General features: G+C 40.8%; 1 protein-coding gene across 1 annotated transcript in view; it reads left to right on the top strand.

Moving 5' to 3' along the window:
- Positions 1–19273, top strand: part of NCKIPSD (NCK interacting protein with SH3 domain) — a 105505-nt gene that overhangs the window by 23611 nt on the left and 62621 nt on the right. Inside the window, exons 2-5 of the mRNA XM_063426225.1 lie at positions 12626–12738; positions 13813–14014; positions 16574–16661; positions 17302–17882. Of these exons, the coding sequence (XP_063282295.1) occupies positions 12626–12738; positions 13813–14014; positions 16574–16661; positions 17302–17882 (984 nt within the window). The remainder of the gene's footprint in view (positions 1–12625; positions 12739–13812; positions 14015–16573; positions 16662–17301; positions 17883–19273) is intronic.

Genomic DNA, 19273 nt, shown 5'->3' with positions numbered 1-19273 from the left:
GCTCACCATGTGCATAATGGAGTCTTGTCTCTGTCCTGGGAGATAATTAAATTACTTCTCAATTATCTCCAGGATAGAAGACTCTGACACCGGTCTGGGCCAGATAGCCATGTGCCAGCCAGGGCCCCAAAATATATTTTACTAACTTCTGAACCCCTGGTCTGATTCATGCCATTTTTTGATATGTTGTTCCCCTGAATGGATTGATTGTGAATATGTAATTTGTGTGAATTGGATGTATGGTTTTAGAGTTATGAAAGTTGGTTAAAAAGTATGTTTTAAACTGTATGTATAATTGGATTACCTCTCAGGCTAAGGGGAGGGAATCTGTGGGATGTAACCATTGTGTGATTGGTGTATTGTAAATCCCTCCCTTGCATTGGAGAATCCTTTATAAGACAGTGTGTGAATAAATCTTGAGTTCCTGTTTTAACCCTCAAAGTGAAGTGTCGTCTCATTCTTGGGGGAGGAGTTATTGCATGCTGTTTCAGTTTGACTGCTAGGAGTGCAAACCTATTCGTATGGTTCCTATTCAACTGTCTACAGCATTCAGAGGCTTGAGAGGATTTATATGCTTCTTCGTTTCGGTGATTGTGGTGTCTGCCAGAGTGCTTGGAGTCCTCAGGAAATGCTAGGAGCATCCTTCAACGGAGGTACCCAGTCGGGGTGCCAGGTGGTCCATTACAGTGGTCTTTTAAAACTCTGACTGTGGAAGACAGAGATGATAGGGTCAAAACAGGACTGCAATAAAAGCTATGGAATGGAGATGCACAGAGGAGGTGAGGATTGGTCAAGCAAGACATTCGGGTGGGTATCAATAAAATAAGGGGGGGGGGAGCAGAAATAACAGAGAAAGTCTTTAGAGATAAGCAGAATGTTGAATAACAAACCAGTGATGAGCAGGGCAGGGAGAAACTAGCCTTAGCATGCAGGACAAGACAAACTGCAGAATATATGTATGTATGTATGAGCAAACACACACACACACACACATATATTAAAGAACAAGCACACCCAGTTAAGATACAATGACAAATAAATGGTGATTCGAGATCCATTAGTTTAAAAATATGCAAGTGGTTAAAATTCTATACAATTATAGTGTCCAGTATTAAGGGTAGATAGTTTCCTCCATAGTCTTGCAGAAACTCAGACTTGCAGAAACTCAGACATGCATAAGGCCTTTTCCTTCCAGCTGTAGGTGATCTGAGCACTGTTCAGGTTTGTTAGAAGTGGTCTTTTAAAACTCTGACTTGCAGAAACTGTATGTATGTGTATGTGTATATATATATATATATATATATATATATATATATATAATAGAGGGGAGTGCGTGACAGCTGCATTATCACCACTGTTTGACCAGTTGGAGCTTGTCTGTTTTGGTTGGTCTATGCCTACTGTAGCCTCACTGATCCCCAGTTTAGTCGTCTGCTGCTGTAGCCCATTCTAATCCATGTGTGACACGTTTTTGTTTTCAGTTTAGGGATCGACCGATTATCGGTTTTACCGATATAATCGGCCGATATTCGGTATTTTCGGCAATATCGGTATCGGCCAATAGGGATACCGATATTGCCGATAATACCTCCCAGGACCGCCAGGCTCATTACAAGCCCGGCGGTCCTGGGGGGGGGGGGCGGGCAGCAAGCGTTTACTCACCTCCCAGCAGCTCCTCCAGCTCCCCAGTGTAAATCTCGCGAGACCCGCGGCCAGCTCTGACGGCCGCTGGTCTCGCGAGATTTACATTGGGGAGCTGGAGGAGCTGCTGGGAGGTGAGTAAACGCTTGCTTCCCCCCCTCCCACAGCTAAGCTAATGCCACTGGACCACCAGGGATTAACATATCCCCCCTCCCTGGCAAGGCAACAAGCAGGGAGGAGGGACAACAAAAAACAAATAATAATAATTAAATATATATATATATATATATATATATATATATATATATATATATATATATAAAACATTTTTTAATATAAAAAAAAAAAAAAATTTAATAAAAAAAATGCCCCCTCACACATACTCTATTATTATACACATACACTACACAAACACACTGTGTATATAATTAAGTGTGTTTGTATAGTGTGTGTGTATATATAATGCAGTGTGTGTTTGTATAGTGTGTGTGTGTGTGTGTGTGTGTGTATATAATTCAGTGTGTGTGTGTGTGTGTGTGTGTGTGTATATAATTCAGTGTGTTTGTATAGTGTGTGTGTATATATAATTCAGTGTGTGTATAATAATGCAGTGTGTGTTTGTATAGTGTGTGTGTATATAAGGCAGTGTGTTTGTATAGTGTGTGTGTGTGTGTGTATAATGCACACTACACAAACACACTGCATTATAAACACACACTATACAAACACACTACATTATATACACACACACACACTATACACACACACTATACAAACACACTGCAATACACACACACACACACTATACAAACACACTGCATTATATACACACATTATACAAACACACTGCATTATATTAACAGTGTGTTTGTGTCGTGTGTTTATATAATTCAGTGTGTTTGTGTAGTGTGTTTATATAATTCAGTGTGTGTTTGTGTAGTGTGTTTATATAATGCACACTACACACACACTCTGCATTATATGCATACACTATACAAACACACACAATCTGCATTATATAAACACACTACATTCACTATACACACTACACAAATACACACACTCTGCATTCCTTATATACACACACTACACAAACACGCACACTTTGCATTTAGAATATACTGCATTCACTTTACGCACACTACCTACACGCTACACAAACACTCTGCTTTCATTATATACACACTAGACAAATACACACTGCATCCACTACACACACTAGACAAATACACTGTATCCACTACACAAACACACACTGCATCCACAACACTCACACTACACAAAACTCACACTGCATCCACAAAACTCACACTGCATCCACTACACACACACTGCATCCACTACACACACACTACACAAACACTGCATCCACTACATGTGGCATGTATATTTTGTGCATTTACCTTTAGAAATAGTTTTTATTTTCCAAAATGGTAAATGTACAGATTATCGGCAAATTATATCGGCTATCGGCCTAAAAGTTCACCGAATATCGGTATCGGCTTTAAAAAATCAATATCGGTCGATCCCTATTTCAGTTTATTTTCTCTATTATACGGTTTTGGTGAAGTGGTGTTGGTGATATTTCTACCATCATAAAGCAGTTTTTTTAAGGTCCAAACCGTTTTTGAATAGTTACTTTCTTGGGATACACCAGCATCGCTTCCTGCCTTTACTACCAACGCTGTAGAGTCTAAAGATGCTAACAGGAACTTTTGTTGCCTCTTCTAAGTAAAACCTGGAACTGCAGGACTTAGCTCAGTATAGATAACTGAACTTTCAGCACTTCTGTAGCAGTAGTGGAGGTTGGGAGCAGTGCCAGGTGAACTTCAGGTAAAAAGTCAAACCGTTAAAACTTAGTTTGACTCGTTACAAAGGGTGAGGTCACCTGGTCACCACTGGCACCAGAACCACTACAGCAGGCTGTACTGGTTATTGTATTTTTGTGTAGTTATTTTAAGTTGGTGCTTTTGTCCACAGAACTTTCAACTCCTGAAATGTTATATTTGTCTGTAAACTGTAGAAACAGCCACCAAGGTTAAGCTTACTCAGAACACTTAGCTTTCCCAATCTGATTTTTGAATTGGTACTACCCAATTGTTTGATTAGTGACATGCATTAGTGAGCCAGTGTAACTAAAACAAGTGGTTCCTGAGTGTAATGTGTTTACAAAGAAAATAAAAAAATAATTAGTCTGAAGGATTTGCCCATTTTAGTTATTTCAATTGTGATATTATCTTTATTAAAATTTGTGATTGCTCTGTCAGTTCTTCACAAATCCCAATGGGGTTTATACTTGAATTTTGCCTTTCGGATGTCAATTTGCTAGACTTCATAGTGTAGAGTAAAAAAAAAAATGTACTGTGCTCTCTTCGTTTTATTGACATTTTCAATTTATTTTGCCCTTTGTTTAAAGTAAATTGCCCATTTGCTTCTCTTTTAAGGTATGATGACATTCTGTTTAGGCTGTGTGTTCTTTTAATACAATGCATGACATTTAACGCAGAAAACATGCGATGATATCGTTCCGAAACCCAATTGAAATTCTGTTTCCGTAATCCCGTCTCGCTCTAAAAGAACAATAAAATCACTTACCTATACTAATGTTAATTGTAGTGATTAAATCATTATTGATTTGATTTCACTAAGCAGTGGACCTTCCAAAATCTATTAATTTAACGTAATTTGCATTTCAGCAGAAAAGATCTGTAATGGTCTTAAGTAGTGGAATGCTAATTAATGTCAGAAATTAATCATGGAATTGTGCATTGCCATGCTTGAACGGTTGGCTTTCCATGGTTTTAATGTTGTGTGCTGGGCAGTAGGAGGAGATACTCATTACATGTTAGATAGGAACACTGCTCAAGTGCTAAATAGTATGTACAAGACTCAGTAAATGTTGTTAACTTGGTTACAAAATTAGTAGATCAATTTCCTTTTCACGCCTCTACAGCCAAGTATCTACTTTTCTATTTGTTTGGTCTTCACCATAAAATAACTATGTGAAGAGTAACAGAGGGTTTTGTTTGCTTAAACAGTTGTGTGAAGTGGCAAATGACTTGCGAAGTTAAAACAAATTTACGGTTTGTGGGAATAGACATTCAACTCTTCTGTATTCTTTATCATGTTTGTTGTCAAATCAGGCTGTATGTTACAAGTCAGCATCAGTGTTTAAATAGTCATGCAGCTTTTAATTTCTGGAGATTTTTTTTATCATTTCAACAAATCTATTGCATTCAGAAAAAAATAAAAGCTTTGTCTGTGTGTTTTTTACTCTTTGTAAAAAAATCTTAAGTTTACAATGCCCTACTGGACATCATTAGCAAGGTCTAAACTTGCCTGAAATCCAGCCGGGCGAAGCTCCCCATCCTGGTTTCCACACCCTTTCTGAAGTCACCACTGCCCACTCGTGGTCCAATCAAATGACTAGTCTACCATCTCAGAGCGAAGGAATTTAAAGACGGGGGACAGATCAATTACTATAAATGCGGGAAAGGAAGACCAAGACTTCCTCTTGCACACAGTCACGTGCTGATGTAATTTGTAATTTTTGTACTTCCTTAGTCATGTGTGCTGGGGGTGCAACTTACCCCGGCACAAAAAATGCAAATTACTCTGCATGTACAGCATTTCAAGCAGAAACATTGCACATACTTATTCCTACCACCATGACAACTTCTAAAAGCAGAAGAGGCTGTGGTGGTTAAAATTGGTTAACTCAATGCAAGAGCAGGAACTCTTGTTAGCTCTCCTGAGCTATAGTTATAATGAAAGTTCTTGCTAATAAACTTCTGGCTCTATGTGTGGAGGTGGGGAGCAGCACCTGGCGGACCCTTGGTAAGAAGTAAAACTGTTCAAAATTGATTTGGCTCCTTAGATTGCAACCAGTAGTTGTTATGGTTCTTAGTGTTTCTATGAAGGGAAATTCAAGCCAGTTTTATGTATGAGTCTTTGATTGGCTGAAGGCATCAGCTGACCGCTCTCAGCCAATCAGCAGAGACCCTGCCCATTTCTGCAAGAGCCTTCTGGCTTCCCAATTTTGAGAAAGCAGAAAGACAAAGAGGCAGAGAGATTCTCTGGAACACAGACTTTGAAGTTAAACCCTTCGCGACAGCACCAGGGACCTCCTGGCACCACAGCTTCATTTTGATGAAATTGTTATGGTGCCTAAACTGTTCCTTAACTTAAATATACAGGAATCTCTTCTGGATACCTAGATTGTCCCTTTTTTCCACTTTAATATTTTTTTAAAACCACTAGATAAAGTAATGGTTGCTTTGGTGGTAAGTGTCCCTTCAAAAGGAACACTCAAAGCACCATAACCACAGCATTTTGCATGAGGACGTTCAGATTCTTCAAAATCCACATAGAGCATTGATTCAATGGTTTCCTATAGGGGAAGGCCTAATGCGCGTGTGGCACCCGCCACTCTTGAACACTAGCTTCTCTCCCATTGGCGACGGAGAAGGAGGAGGAGACAGGAAAGAGGGAAGGATTCTCCTTTTCTCCCTAATATGTATTACCTTATGGCTCAGGTAATACACTTTTGTATTCCTAACACTATAGTGTCCTTTAAATGACCTATTATAATATGTTTTCGAATACGAATATAGCTTCTCAAAAATATTCTTATCAATGGGAGGTCACATACCACATGAAGATGCTGAAAGCTACCCATAGCAATGCATGTTTAGAAGTAGATGTGCAAATGTGCAGTAGTCCTCCAGTGATTCTCCATGAAGAAGCATTGTATCAACAAAGGGCAGAGAAGGCGATCGGTGAGACTAACACAGCGAGGTGCTATAGGTAAGTTGTACTGCTTAATATATGATTTTTAGGGATGGCCATAAATCTTAAGATAAATCCATCTATATATATATATATATAAAATCTCAAAAGAACCCCCTCCCCATTTCTTTATAAAGCCTACACTGCCATAACCATGATGTCTCTAGAAGCTCAATATTAATCTTTTGTCTACAGTGGATGTGCAGCTCTTCTTCATTTCCCATGTGTTTATTTTCTCGTTTTCTCTATCTCTTCTTCTAAACGACTGCAAACCTTACCATCAGCCGAGAGACTTAGAAACTGCCAGAGGCATATTCAGGGATTCGCCTTCTGTTGTTTGCTATTGATCTGGCAGGGAGACATAAAAAAATTGGGAACATTGAATGCTCATCTTCAATTAAATTATATTAACAAACGGGAACATTCATTTATTTATTTTGGGGACTTATTGCTTCCCCCCACCCCCATATTATAAAATGCACACATTTTTAAAATGTATTAGATGCAGTAGGAATAATAGAAAACATTTGGAGCTGTCATTTGGTGTATATCTGCAGAATTACCTGATTCCAAAAATCCCTGTTTTTGGAAACATGACACAAGTGTGATGGGGTATATGCAGTAAGCAATATGCAGCCTAGAAGGTGCCTGACACCATTTTTAAATATAAACTATATATTCCTCCTCAGCAGGAGTATGTGGTATTTATAAATTTGCACTCTGCAAGCCTTTTATGTGCAAGGACTACTGGTGACTAAATCAAAACATTTTAAAGGATACACCTTGAAGAACATTTTCTCTTTTGGCCTGGGTGGACTTGACATTCTTAGTTATTCAAAGATTGAATTAATACATTTTTCATAAGGTTCAATTATTTTCCTGATCACGCAAGACTTCAGTGGAGTTTTCAGATCTCTCCATGAGTGGAGAGAGGGTAGAGAAATTCAAGTTGTGTTTTATTTTTTATTTTTTTTGCACATCACTGCTGTTTAAAAGCCACTCTTTTGAGTAGGTCTCTCTACATTGTGACATTTGCAGTAACAACCTCGAATTTTTAAATGGTCACTCTCTCTTTCAACCAGGAGCATATTTTAGTCCGTTCCTAATCCTTCCCAGTATTGTGTTTTCTTAGTCATGACACTAAGGATTTTCAGATTTTCTCCTTATTATTTTTAGTGGTGCTGTAACATCATCTATCCTTCAAAATAAAAGAATCCAGTTGGCTCTGAAAGTGTCAGTCTCCTAAATTCTGCAAGCATTTTCTATCCTGTGTACGTATTAATATGTTATAAACTGGCTGACATTTCTTGAGTGTTGTGTAATGAATGTAGTAACCAAAATGGGTTAGTCTGAAAGCGAAATGCTACAAGCTAAGTGTTTATTTTCCCATTCCAGCATGCGACATGATATGATTAGATGCTCTGTGCTCTAATTTTCCTCTTTGCTACTGGCCATCACCATGCTGTCACCAGCAGTTGGAAAATGCAGAGATCTTATTTTTAACAAGAAGGGATTATTTTAAAATTGTCTGAACAGATTCACATTCCATCGCCAGCTGTTGTCCTCCTAAACAAATTTTGTGTGTATTAGCGGAGTCAGGGCCGTCTATAATATGATTAGGACCCTGGGCAATGCATTTTCTTGGGCCCCCTGGGAGCTGCCCCTCCCACCGCCTCACCCCCCAATTACACCCAACCCGCAATCACACTGACAGACATACTGGCACATACACACACACACACACACACACAGACATTAAAACATTCACAGATACATACTGACACACAAATATATACTGGCAGACATACTGACACACACAGACATACATACAGACACATACACTAACAGATATACTGACACACACACAAACACATACGCTGACAGATATACTGACACACACATACACTGACAGACGCATTGACACACACAGGCATACTGACATACACACTGACACACACACACAGGCATACTGACATACACACAGACAGACGTACTGGCAGATACACACAGACAGACATTAAAACATTCACAGATACATACTGACACACACATACACTGACACACAAATATATCCTGGCAGACATACTGACACACACACAGACGTACTGACACACACACACACACACAGACACATACACTGACAGACATACTGACACACACACAGACATGCTGACACACACACACAGACATACTGACATACACACACACACACAGACATACTGACATACACACACACACACAGACATACTGACACACGCACTGACACACACAGACATACTGACACACGCACTGACACACACAGACATACTGACACACACACACACACACACACACAGACATACTGACACACACACAGACATGCTGACACACACACACAGACATACTGACATACACACACACACACACAGACACTGACACACGCACTGACACACACAGACATACTGACACACACACACATACACAGACCTATTGACATACATTTAGCCACCGTCCAGGTTCTTACCTTTTCCTGGAGGGTGGTTTCCCTGGTCCAGTGGCAGGCTGAGGCAGATGGGAGTTCTCCTCTGGAACTGCCCTCCATCCTGCCTTCTTCCTCCCACGCGGCTATTATCTCCGGTGGGATGAAGTGACGCCACAGGAAGGGGCACTGTCGCGCTGTTTAAGCGCCACAGCCCCCGACCGGGCCCCTGCTGACACATGCTCCCGGGTGGCCCTTAGTGCGGGGGCCACCCGGGGAGCCTCCTCAGTGTGCGGGAGCCGCACCACCCGGTCCATAGGGGCTGCGCAAATCGCGGGGCCCACAGAGCAGATGCTCTGGGCCCCCCAGGAGCAACTGGGCCTGGGGCAGCTGCCCCGTTTGCCCCGCGTTAAAGACGGCTCTGAGCGGAGTGTATAGGCCAATAGAAAGAAGAAGAAAGGAGAAGAAGAAAGGAAAAAAAAAAGGAATATTTTCAAGTATGATAATGCATACAATAGATACAACATTTAAAACTTGGAAGAGAATATTAAACGTGAACAGAAAGTGTTTGTGCAACTTTGCATTTTGTCAATTGCATTCTCGCAATTTGAAACATCAATATGAACGTATGTTAAAATTATCTTAATTGCACCCACTGCTCAGAAATCGATGCATTTATAGCATGCCCTATTCATGTGGCAGTACAATGATTGGTTTGATTTTCTCCCTTTTAATTACCCAACATCCCTAGCACTAATATATGGCTTCCCTTACACAGGGCATACATAAATCTTTGGTTTGTATCATTAAAAAAATGCATGCGAAAATGCAATAAAGAATGAAAATGTAATGTCTATGTGTATTTTTTTTTTCCCTTTGTTTTATAAATTTATGATATCTTAGAGCAGTTTAAATTTTCTCCACTGTTGCATATCCTTAATGGAACGCTCCCAACCCCCATAACATTTTCAGCTCGTTGAAGTTTTTATGGGACAGGAGTTCTGGACCATATTCCAGTACATCCTATTTCCCAATACTGTACGTACTATCTCTCTCAGTGGGCGTCCAGTTATGCTCATTGGTGCTTTTAGCCTATCATCGGCCGCCAGCAAACATTCTTCACCTACATTGGCAAAAGGAAGGAAGCTGGGAAGTAGCTTTGTTGGACACTGTTGTGAAATGGTTTTACTCATGCAGGTTAGATGGCTGTCGTACTCTCCTTCCCCTATTATTATGGGAGTAGGAGTGTACCTTTAAAGTGCAAGAAAAAGAGGCAAAAGGGTTTCATGGCTATCCAGATATATTTAAAATGTAAACTTTTATTTCCCAGATTGTGCATTTGTCTTGCCAGTATTATGTCTAAGTATTGAAGGCATCTAAATTAAACTATCTTTGTAGTAGACGGTTTCCAGACAATTTTTCAGAATTATGCCTTGAAGTAGGGAAATAAAATAGAGAGACTTGCCAGATAATTAGCAATTTTGGAACTATATGCAATATCATAAGGGTGAGAGTATTATTTAATTGGATCTTCAGAATTCGCTGTGACAATGCACGCACTCTCTTTACTGTAGCCATGGTTACGGGTTTCGTGCTACAGTGCATGAAATCTTACCAAACTTTGCTCTTATATATTATAATCTCTTAAAGTGCCACAAATTATTAAAGAGAAGAAAAAAATCTATTGCTCTATATAGTTGTATTGAATACATAGATAATTCAGAGATGGGTCAGCCGAGCAGATTTAATCCATTAGAGGGATATTTAGCTGAACGAGCAATCTTTGTGCTGCAGCTAATCTAATCACATCTTGAAGAAACTACTGTAATTTTGTCTACAGTAGAGACTAATTCAAGTGCATCTCATACTGTTATAAAGCTAAATGTGTTTACATGGTTAGTAAAATACCAAAAAAGAGCCAAGTTGGCAATGCTAAGCATGACGGCAAGAAAGACTCAACTTGTATTGTAAGGGTAACATAGAATTCAGTGCCAACCACATTCTAGGGATTGTGGGATATAGTTGGCATTGTTTCGGAGTAGAACAGCTGCATGTACAGCTGACCCATACAGCCCATTGCCCTGTGCTATCTGTGGAATAGATCTGCAAGAACAATCAACAGACCAGTGTATATTTCAGTCTATATATTTGCTGGGATTATTTTTACCAGTAAAATGTTTAGATTTTAAGGTCTAATCTGCAATTGACCGAAAATGTGTGGTATGTGTTAGTTCCATCATAACTCAAGGGTTTTTCTTTAAGCACACCCATGCATATTCTATACTGTTTTTTTTTATTTATTTTTCTTATTTTAAAGGACAGAAAGGGATTATTCTAATATCCTATTGGTATACTTTTAAATCTGAAGAATAACAACTCCAAATAGATTTTCATATTTGTTCTGAATGTTAAAATGCCTCATATGACTAAAAATATGCTTAAACTTACCCTAACTGTCCCACCAACCCTAACCTTAAAGGAACACTGTAGGCACAATAATGACTTTCCAAACTTGCAATAATGCCATAAATATGCCTCCCAATTTTTTTGAGATCTTGAAAGTGCAGTTTCCAGAAACGGCCCCAGTCCCTCTCAATCAAAGAGCCATGAGACATAATTGCCTGCTCTCATATCCAATCTCACCCTGATGTCCGCATGCATAGCTGCTGATGTCAGTGAATTTTGGCCTTTCGTGTCATGAATATTAGTACCTGGTGGCGAGTCTCATTCTTCCCATTGACCTGCAGTCTCTGCTAGGAGCCAGGCTTCCCCTTACGGATATACTGGCCGCTCTTACCCTTCACCCTTGTGCAGATGGAAGCATTAGCCCTGCTCCTCCTTTCTGAAATTGGCTACAGTGGCTACTAAGCCATACTGATTGGCGAGAGCCGCAGATGCGCCCTGTATTCAAAATGCTTCTTAATGAGAAGCATTGGATTGGGCCAACGTCCTCTGACGTAATGTCAAAAGAAACTGCGTGCTGTGAGGGGGACTACTGATGGCTTTGGAATAAAGGTAAGTACATGTTTTATTTTACAAAGGATTTATTAGTAGAAGGGGGTGCATGACTAATACAAAATACGTTGGACACATAGGTATTGTTTTAAATAGTTTTATTGCACAGTACAATGATCCTTTATCCCTAACCATAAAACTGCATTAACCCTTACTTGACACTAACGCTAACCATAACTCTGAGGGATTCCCTCTGCTGACATCAGTACTGACATCAGTAAAGAAATTTCCCAGCTTGTACAGTATAGAATACTTTTACTGTATGACTACAGAGGGTGGTCTTCCTCCTTAGCTGCAACTCATGCTTTCTTTCCCTGCTGATCGCACAGTGTTCAATCCTAGAGAGCTGGTAAAGAAAGCCCAGTGCCAATCAATGTCGGCAGAGAGACCCTAGGCTGAGAATCACCATGACTGACCATTGCTCATCCACAGTGATTAAAAGAGCTTATTTGCATTGCTCACTTTTAGAGCTGCATATAGCTAATCTGTAAGTCTGTGGCCCCAGTCGAGAAACATGAACCCCAGGTATCGATTTATTCTTGGGCCTCCCTGATATGAGCATGGTTTAACCAATAACTGCAGGACGTTTCATGCCCTTCAAATTGTATTAAAGTTCACGATCATTGAGGTTAACATCATTAAGATTACATTAAAAAAAAATAAAATAAAATATTTTGTAAACTGATCGCAACCTAAATGGAATATATTTACATTTTCTCCCAGGTCCAGGAACAAGATGTTGTTCTTCAATCAATTGACCGTGCTATTGAAGCAATTCATAATGCAGCCATGAAAAATGGGGGGAAGTACAACTTGGAACAGAGAGATGTTCTTCAGTAAGTACCCGTTAAATCCATACTGTAAGGAATTATATATTTCATGCAAGTTACCCCGCTGCAACAGTGTATCAGACCACACTAGTGCAAAACATCTGGAGGGCCAAAGGTTCCCTACCCCTGGTTTAAACAATGACATTTTTTCCTCTTTTCTTGTTTGTTTTGCTGGGATAAAAACTTCATGATATTACATGTATAATTTACAGAGATGCACAACTATGTGTTGCCACTATATACTGGCTATCTATAAATTAAGCATTGAAAGTTCATGTATTGTTTTTTGCTTTTGCTGACCCATTAACCCCTTAAGGACACAACTTCTACAATAAAAGGGAATCATGACGGAATATATCCGTCATCTGTCATTAAGGGGTTAAGGACCAAACTTCTGGAATAAAAGGGAATCATGACATGTCACACATGTCATGTGTCCTTAAGGGGTTAAGGAAACCAAGGAATCCTCCTTGACACAAATGGGACCAGAACATGAGCATGCAATGCTTGCCAGGTACACAAATGAGCTTGCTTCCAAAAATGTACTTTCCATGTAGAGCATGCGCAGTATGTCTGCTTATTTATACCATTAAACTCATGGATGGAGGCGATAGCTGCATATCTTTTATAGTGAATGTACACATGCATACTTGCTGCACAAGTTGCAGCTAGTGAACAGAGGGATTCCAAGAATGGTGCAAAAGGTGGTGGAAAAACAAACAAACATTTTAACCAATTTAATAAATAGTTTTTTAATTAAGAGCATGACCTTTCATGTATACATTGTGCTAGCCAACATGTTGGCAAATGTATGGATGAATTCGTATTCCCTGTTGTATGGTTTTTGGCTGTGGCATTAGCATTTGCTGTGGAATGCCAATTATAACATTTTGGAGTTCGTTCAGCAAGTACATTTTTGAATGGCAGTAGTTTAAGCTGGCCATTTTTCTTGTAGCTAAATTAAGCATTTTAAAGTGAGCATTTATTCTTTGATATTGCACTTTTTATTTTTTATTTTTCTCAACACTATTTTCTTGCTTTTTAATAAAACATTTTTTTTCCTGCTTTTACATCTAACAGGAAACTTATCCATCATCGCAAAGAAACACAAAGTCGAAATCTGCACTCGCCAACCTCTCAGTCAAATTCCATAACCACATCTACCAGTGATCACCACTTGGATTCTGTGCGGCAGCCCAACGGCGTATGTCGTACTGGTTTTGAGCGCAACATGAGCTTGCCAAACCCAGAAATTCCATTAGATGGAGAAAATCTTTATCAGGTAAGCAGAGTTGTTCAGTGTTTTATGCTTGTATGATATTGAGATATTTTCATAATCTTTTAATAGACCATTAAATACCATGAACACTCTTCCTTCCTCAATACTTTTGTGCCCCTAGTGGTATCATGCCCCTTTGATGTTTAAAACACATGCATGGATTATGTACAGGCTTTATGCTCACACTCATGACATCATGGGGATAAAAATCAGATGTTCTGGTTGTGCCAAGACCAGCTAACATGATGATGTGAATGAAAAATAAGTTTAAAATGTTATGGCACAACCCATTGCAAAAAAATGTTTTTGGTGTCTGGTTGTGCAGAAAGACCATATGAAAGACCACTGCTCCTTTAAAGGGACCCCGTTATGCTACATGTGTAATCCGTTTTAAATAAATATGGTAAGTAGGGCACAGAAGAGAGTGGTGTTTGCCTCTGTAAAATACTTTCCTTCCTTAACATACATTAATATTTAAATGGATACTCAAGGCACCAAAACCACAAAGGAACTGTACAGGTAAAATAAATATAAAGAGACAGACAAACTCATAAGCTTTGTGTTATACCTCTCTCTCCCCCTCTCTCCCCCCCCCCTCTCTCCCCCCCCCTCTCTCCCCCCCCCCTCTCTCCCCCCCCCTCTCTCCCCCCCCCCCTCTCTCCCCCCCCCTCTCTCCCCCCCCCTCTCTCCCCCCCCCTCTCTCCCCCCCCCCCCTCTCTCCCCCCCCTCTCTCCCCCCCCCCTCTCTCCCCCCCCCCTCTCTCCCCCCCCCCTCTCTCCCCCCCCCTCTCTCCCCCCCCCCCTCTCTCCCCCCCCCCTCTCTCTCCCCCCCCCTCTCTCCCCCCCCCCTCTCTCCCCCCCCCCTCTCTCCCCCCCCCTCTCTCCCCCCCCTCTCTCCCCCCCCCCCTCTCCCCCCCCCCCTCTCTCCCCCCCCCCTCTCTCCCCCCCCCCTCTCTCCCCCCCCTCTCTCCCCCCCCCTCTCTCCCCCCCCCTCTCTCCCCCCCCCTCTCTCCCCCCCCTCTCTCCCCCCCTCTCTCCCCCCCCCTCTCCTCCCCCCCCCTCTCCCCCCCCCCCTCTCTCCCCCCCCCCTCTCTCTCTCCCCCCCCCCCCCCCCCCCCCCCCCCCTCTCTCCTCCCCCCTCTCTCCCCCCCCCCCTCTCTCCCCCCCCCCTCTCTTTTTAGCTTTAATTTAAGCTAAACTTGTTTAGCTGCCAGGAGTGTCCCTTTAAATCAGGGCTTGACAAATTTGTTTGGAATCTGGGAGCCAGCTAGAAAAAATTAGACGGAGAAATAAACGCCAAAAATACAATTCTCAAAGGGACTCTATATTCACCAGAACCACTTCAGCTTGATGTAGTTGTTCTGAAGTCTATATCCTGTCCCTGAAAGCTTTTCAGTGTAGACACTGACTTTTTATACAAAAGTCAGTGTTTAAATTGCTACTTGGTGACACCTCTAGCAACAGTCACTGAGACGGCCTCTAGAGGTGCTTCCTGGTTTAGTGTTTCTTGATTCAATGCATCTCTATGAGAGGTTAAATTGACACGGTGGCATTTTGCTGTGCATGTGCAATGGTTTAGTCAAGATTGATGATCTCAGACATAGAGGTGGGGCCAGCCACGACATCACCAGCACTGCGTGGGAAAAATGGTGAGTAAAATCACCTTTCCCATGTGATTGGAGGGAACACAGGTACAGACACTCGCTCACAGACACGCTCACTCACAAATAATTACTTTTTATTTTAATTTAAATCCAGCCAGTCACCCTACTATGGAGAGCTAGAGTGGATAGGCTGTCTCCGGGGTTCAGTGGGGCTGCCATCATCTCCCTACTCGGCTCACTCTCGTGCACTGTTTAGGGACCTGGGGGCATGAGTAACGTCATATCTTGGGATTTGTTGAGCTCTGTTTTAAATCTGTTTTGTTTCTGTTTTTGTAGGCCTAGCCATAACTCGTGAATTTTTTTTATAATTTTGTCAGATCTCACAGCACTGTGTGTTTACTTTAGAAGTTATCTCCTGCTCTGTTAATTCAACATTAATCAAACACAGGAAGCTCTTGTAGGCAATTAACATAATAAGAGAGAGGAAATACTAAATAAAATACATTGTCATTAAAGGAATTTTTTAAATTTGTTCTGTCTTTACCAGTAGTGTGTAGAGAGGGTGGGCTGTAAGGTTTTTTTTTTTTTTTATTAAACTCTAAATTGTATTAAATGAAAAACAGAATTCCAACAATTTCCAAGCTCAGCTGTGACCTAAACCTCTTGTGTAACATCTCCCTCCCTGCCCCTTCATTTTACTTCTTACAAATTACTTTAGGAGATCCATGGCTAAATATATCCCAGAAAAGACACAGTGACCGTCAGGGTTCATGTCCCAGACTCTCCATTTCAAAACATGTTATAACTCAAACAATAGCCTTAAAAGAATTGAAGAAATGCTTTGAGTGTTTTTGCTTTTTTCCATGGCAAACTTTTTAACTGTTTATGCTTTCATTTTGAATATTTGAAATATACACTAGCAAAATCAATACATCATGCAATTCACTGTCATTGCTCAGGTCCCTCCACAAGCACGACGAGCGGCCCCTGTCACTCCCCCACCACCTGAGAAACGGAAAAATGCGCAAAGAACCCTGTCTACGAAAAGTAAGTGCCTTACTTAATACATAGAAAAAAAAAAGTAATTTAAAGAGAGTGGCTAAATTAAATAATTGTCTCCTAAACAATGTTCTTTCAAATATTTTAGTATCTTCATCAACATTTAATTAAATCTTCCTTAATAGCTCCAGATTTGTGGCTTATACTCCCCCCCCCCCCCCTACACAAGGGGTTACAAACAGGTAGATTCCCAGCTGTTGTGTAAGTACAGCTTTCATAATGGTTTGACAGTCAGTGGCCATGCTTTTACAATAGTCTGGAAGCTGTGTATTTACAGTCTGTGCAGGCCCTTCCTTGACGACATATGCAGGGTGTGAATGGCAAGCATATTAGACAGTCTTTCATAGTTCTAAATTTAAAGGCTGAATTGAGCTTGAAAGGAAAACTCGTTAACAGACATATGAGGTGCCAAGGTTAGCCATCTCTGGCCTACACAGCGGTAGATGAAGCATCAGTAGGTGGGATTATTTAGGGAAAATTGCTCTTGTTATGGGTGAAGCCAGAATTAATCCAAATGCTTTGGTGTTCAATAATGTCCCTGAAAATGTGTGTGGTTTATGCAAGTGCCTCATAAAAGTTAATTTAAGTCCTAAGGGATTTTATTGTCTCTTATTTTCTGTAACTCTAGATTGTGTTGACGATGGTTCAAGATCCATATCGAACACGTCTACTGTAAGCATCTCCTCGATCGATACCTTAGGCAACTCTTCTACGGACTCTTGCCATCCTACAGCAACCTCGAGCCCAAGTAATACCCCTCCACCTGTGCCAAGCAGAAGTGCTCACACTACAGTTTCCCAAAGTTTGGGCCCAACAGCATTATCCCTTGGAATTGTAAACTCACAAAACAAGATGGCCACACCAGGACCACCCAGTAAATTAGAAATTGGCAGTCAAAATAACAAACTCTCACAAGTAAAGAAGATGGCTCCAGCTCCGCCTCTTAGTGTGGAAGCTTTCAATACCGTTAACCAGGAGAGCAAAGGCAAACTGTATGTGAAATCTGCAGCACAGGAAACCCCTGCTGGTGCCGTAACTGTTCCAAAAACAATAAGTGCTGAGCTAATCGAACTAGTTCGCAAAAACACCAACCTCAGCTATGAACTGTCTCGGGTGGCTATAGGCGTGGTGGTCGGCCACATTCAGTCCTCTATCCCATCTACAGCTTCTGTCATGGAGCAGATCCTTATCTCTCTAGTGGAAAATAAGGTAAATAAAATGTAAATAAAATCTTTAACACAGTAAAGGAGTTTAAGCATGCGTGGGATAGGCATAAGGCTATCCTAACTATAAGATAAGGCCAGGGACTAATGAAAGTATTTAGAAAACTGGGCAGACTAGATGGGCCGAATGGTTCTTATCTGCCGTCACATTCTATGTTTCTATGTTTCTATGTTTCTATTTCATTCCCAACCAAAGAAACTGCATTTACATAAAATAACCTTTAATAGCTTCCCTCCCTCCGCCCCCCTCCCCATTAGTATTAATAGTTTTTGAAAGAGGACATTGTGATTCGCACTTGTTTACGCATACTCTAGAACAGAGGTAGGCAACCTTCCACACTCCAGATGTTGTAGACTACTCCCTTCCCGCTGATGCTTTGCCAGCTTTACGACTGTAATATCATTATGGGAGATGTAGTCCACAACATCTGGAGTCTCTAAGGTTGCCTACCCCTGCTCTAGAATTTAAACATTTATTGTCCAACTATGTACTAATCTTTCTGTAGGTCACAGAAAGCATGAAAACCATGGTTGATCCTAGCAGGCTTATAACCTGTGAGTGTGGGGTATGATCTGGTTTCTTACTTTGTGCATTAACCATCTGATTAATCTATATACAAATAAATATGAATAAAACTTACATTATAATGAGAGCAAACAAAGCCATATCAAGAACAGGTTAAAGTATTTCAAAACAAATTAAAGGTTATCAGCTTTCAGTATTGCATCAGTTACATTTATGGAATTTCCAGGAGAAATGTAATGTAGGCTTAATAAATGGTGGCTTTTTCAGTCACCAGTTAATGGCAAGTCCCAGTGGGCCATTAGTCCAACGGCATGGTGCTCAATGAAGATGCCTTGCAGAGCTGCCATGATTTGCAGGCTAAGACTACAGACAAAACTGTGATGTATGCACCCTACAGAATTTCCCTAACATTATTAATCCATGATTAATTTTTAATCCAGTGACAAAAACCATGGCATTTTCTTCTCAAGTAAATATAACTTTAATGGAACACTAAAGTTTGTATTCTTAAAGGGACACTATAGTCACCAGAACAACTGCAGTTAACTGTTAATGTAGTTGTTTTGGTGAGTATAATCATTATATGCATGCATTTACATGCAAACACTGCCTTTTCAGAGAAAAGGCAGTGTTTACATTGCCCCTAGGGACACCTCCAAGTGGCCACTTCTCAGATGGCCACGGGAGGTGTTTCCTGGCTCAGTGCTGCACAGTAGGCAGCTCTGCCGTTCACGCTCTGCATGAGGACGCTGAATTTTCCTCATAGAGATGCATTGATTTAATGCATCTCTATGAGGAGGTGCTGATTGGCCATAACGGTGTTTGGCCCCGCCCTCTTGCCAACTTTATCC

This window comes from Pelobates fuscus, chromosome 7 (genome assembly GCF_036172605.1).
Source record: "Pelobates fuscus isolate aPelFus1 chromosome 7, aPelFus1.pri, whole genome shotgun sequence".
NCBI classification, from domain to species: Eukaryota; Metazoa; Chordata; class Amphibia; order Anura; family Pelobatidae; genus Pelobates; species Pelobates fuscus.
This window is presented reverse-complemented; position numbering and strand designations above follow the sequence as displayed.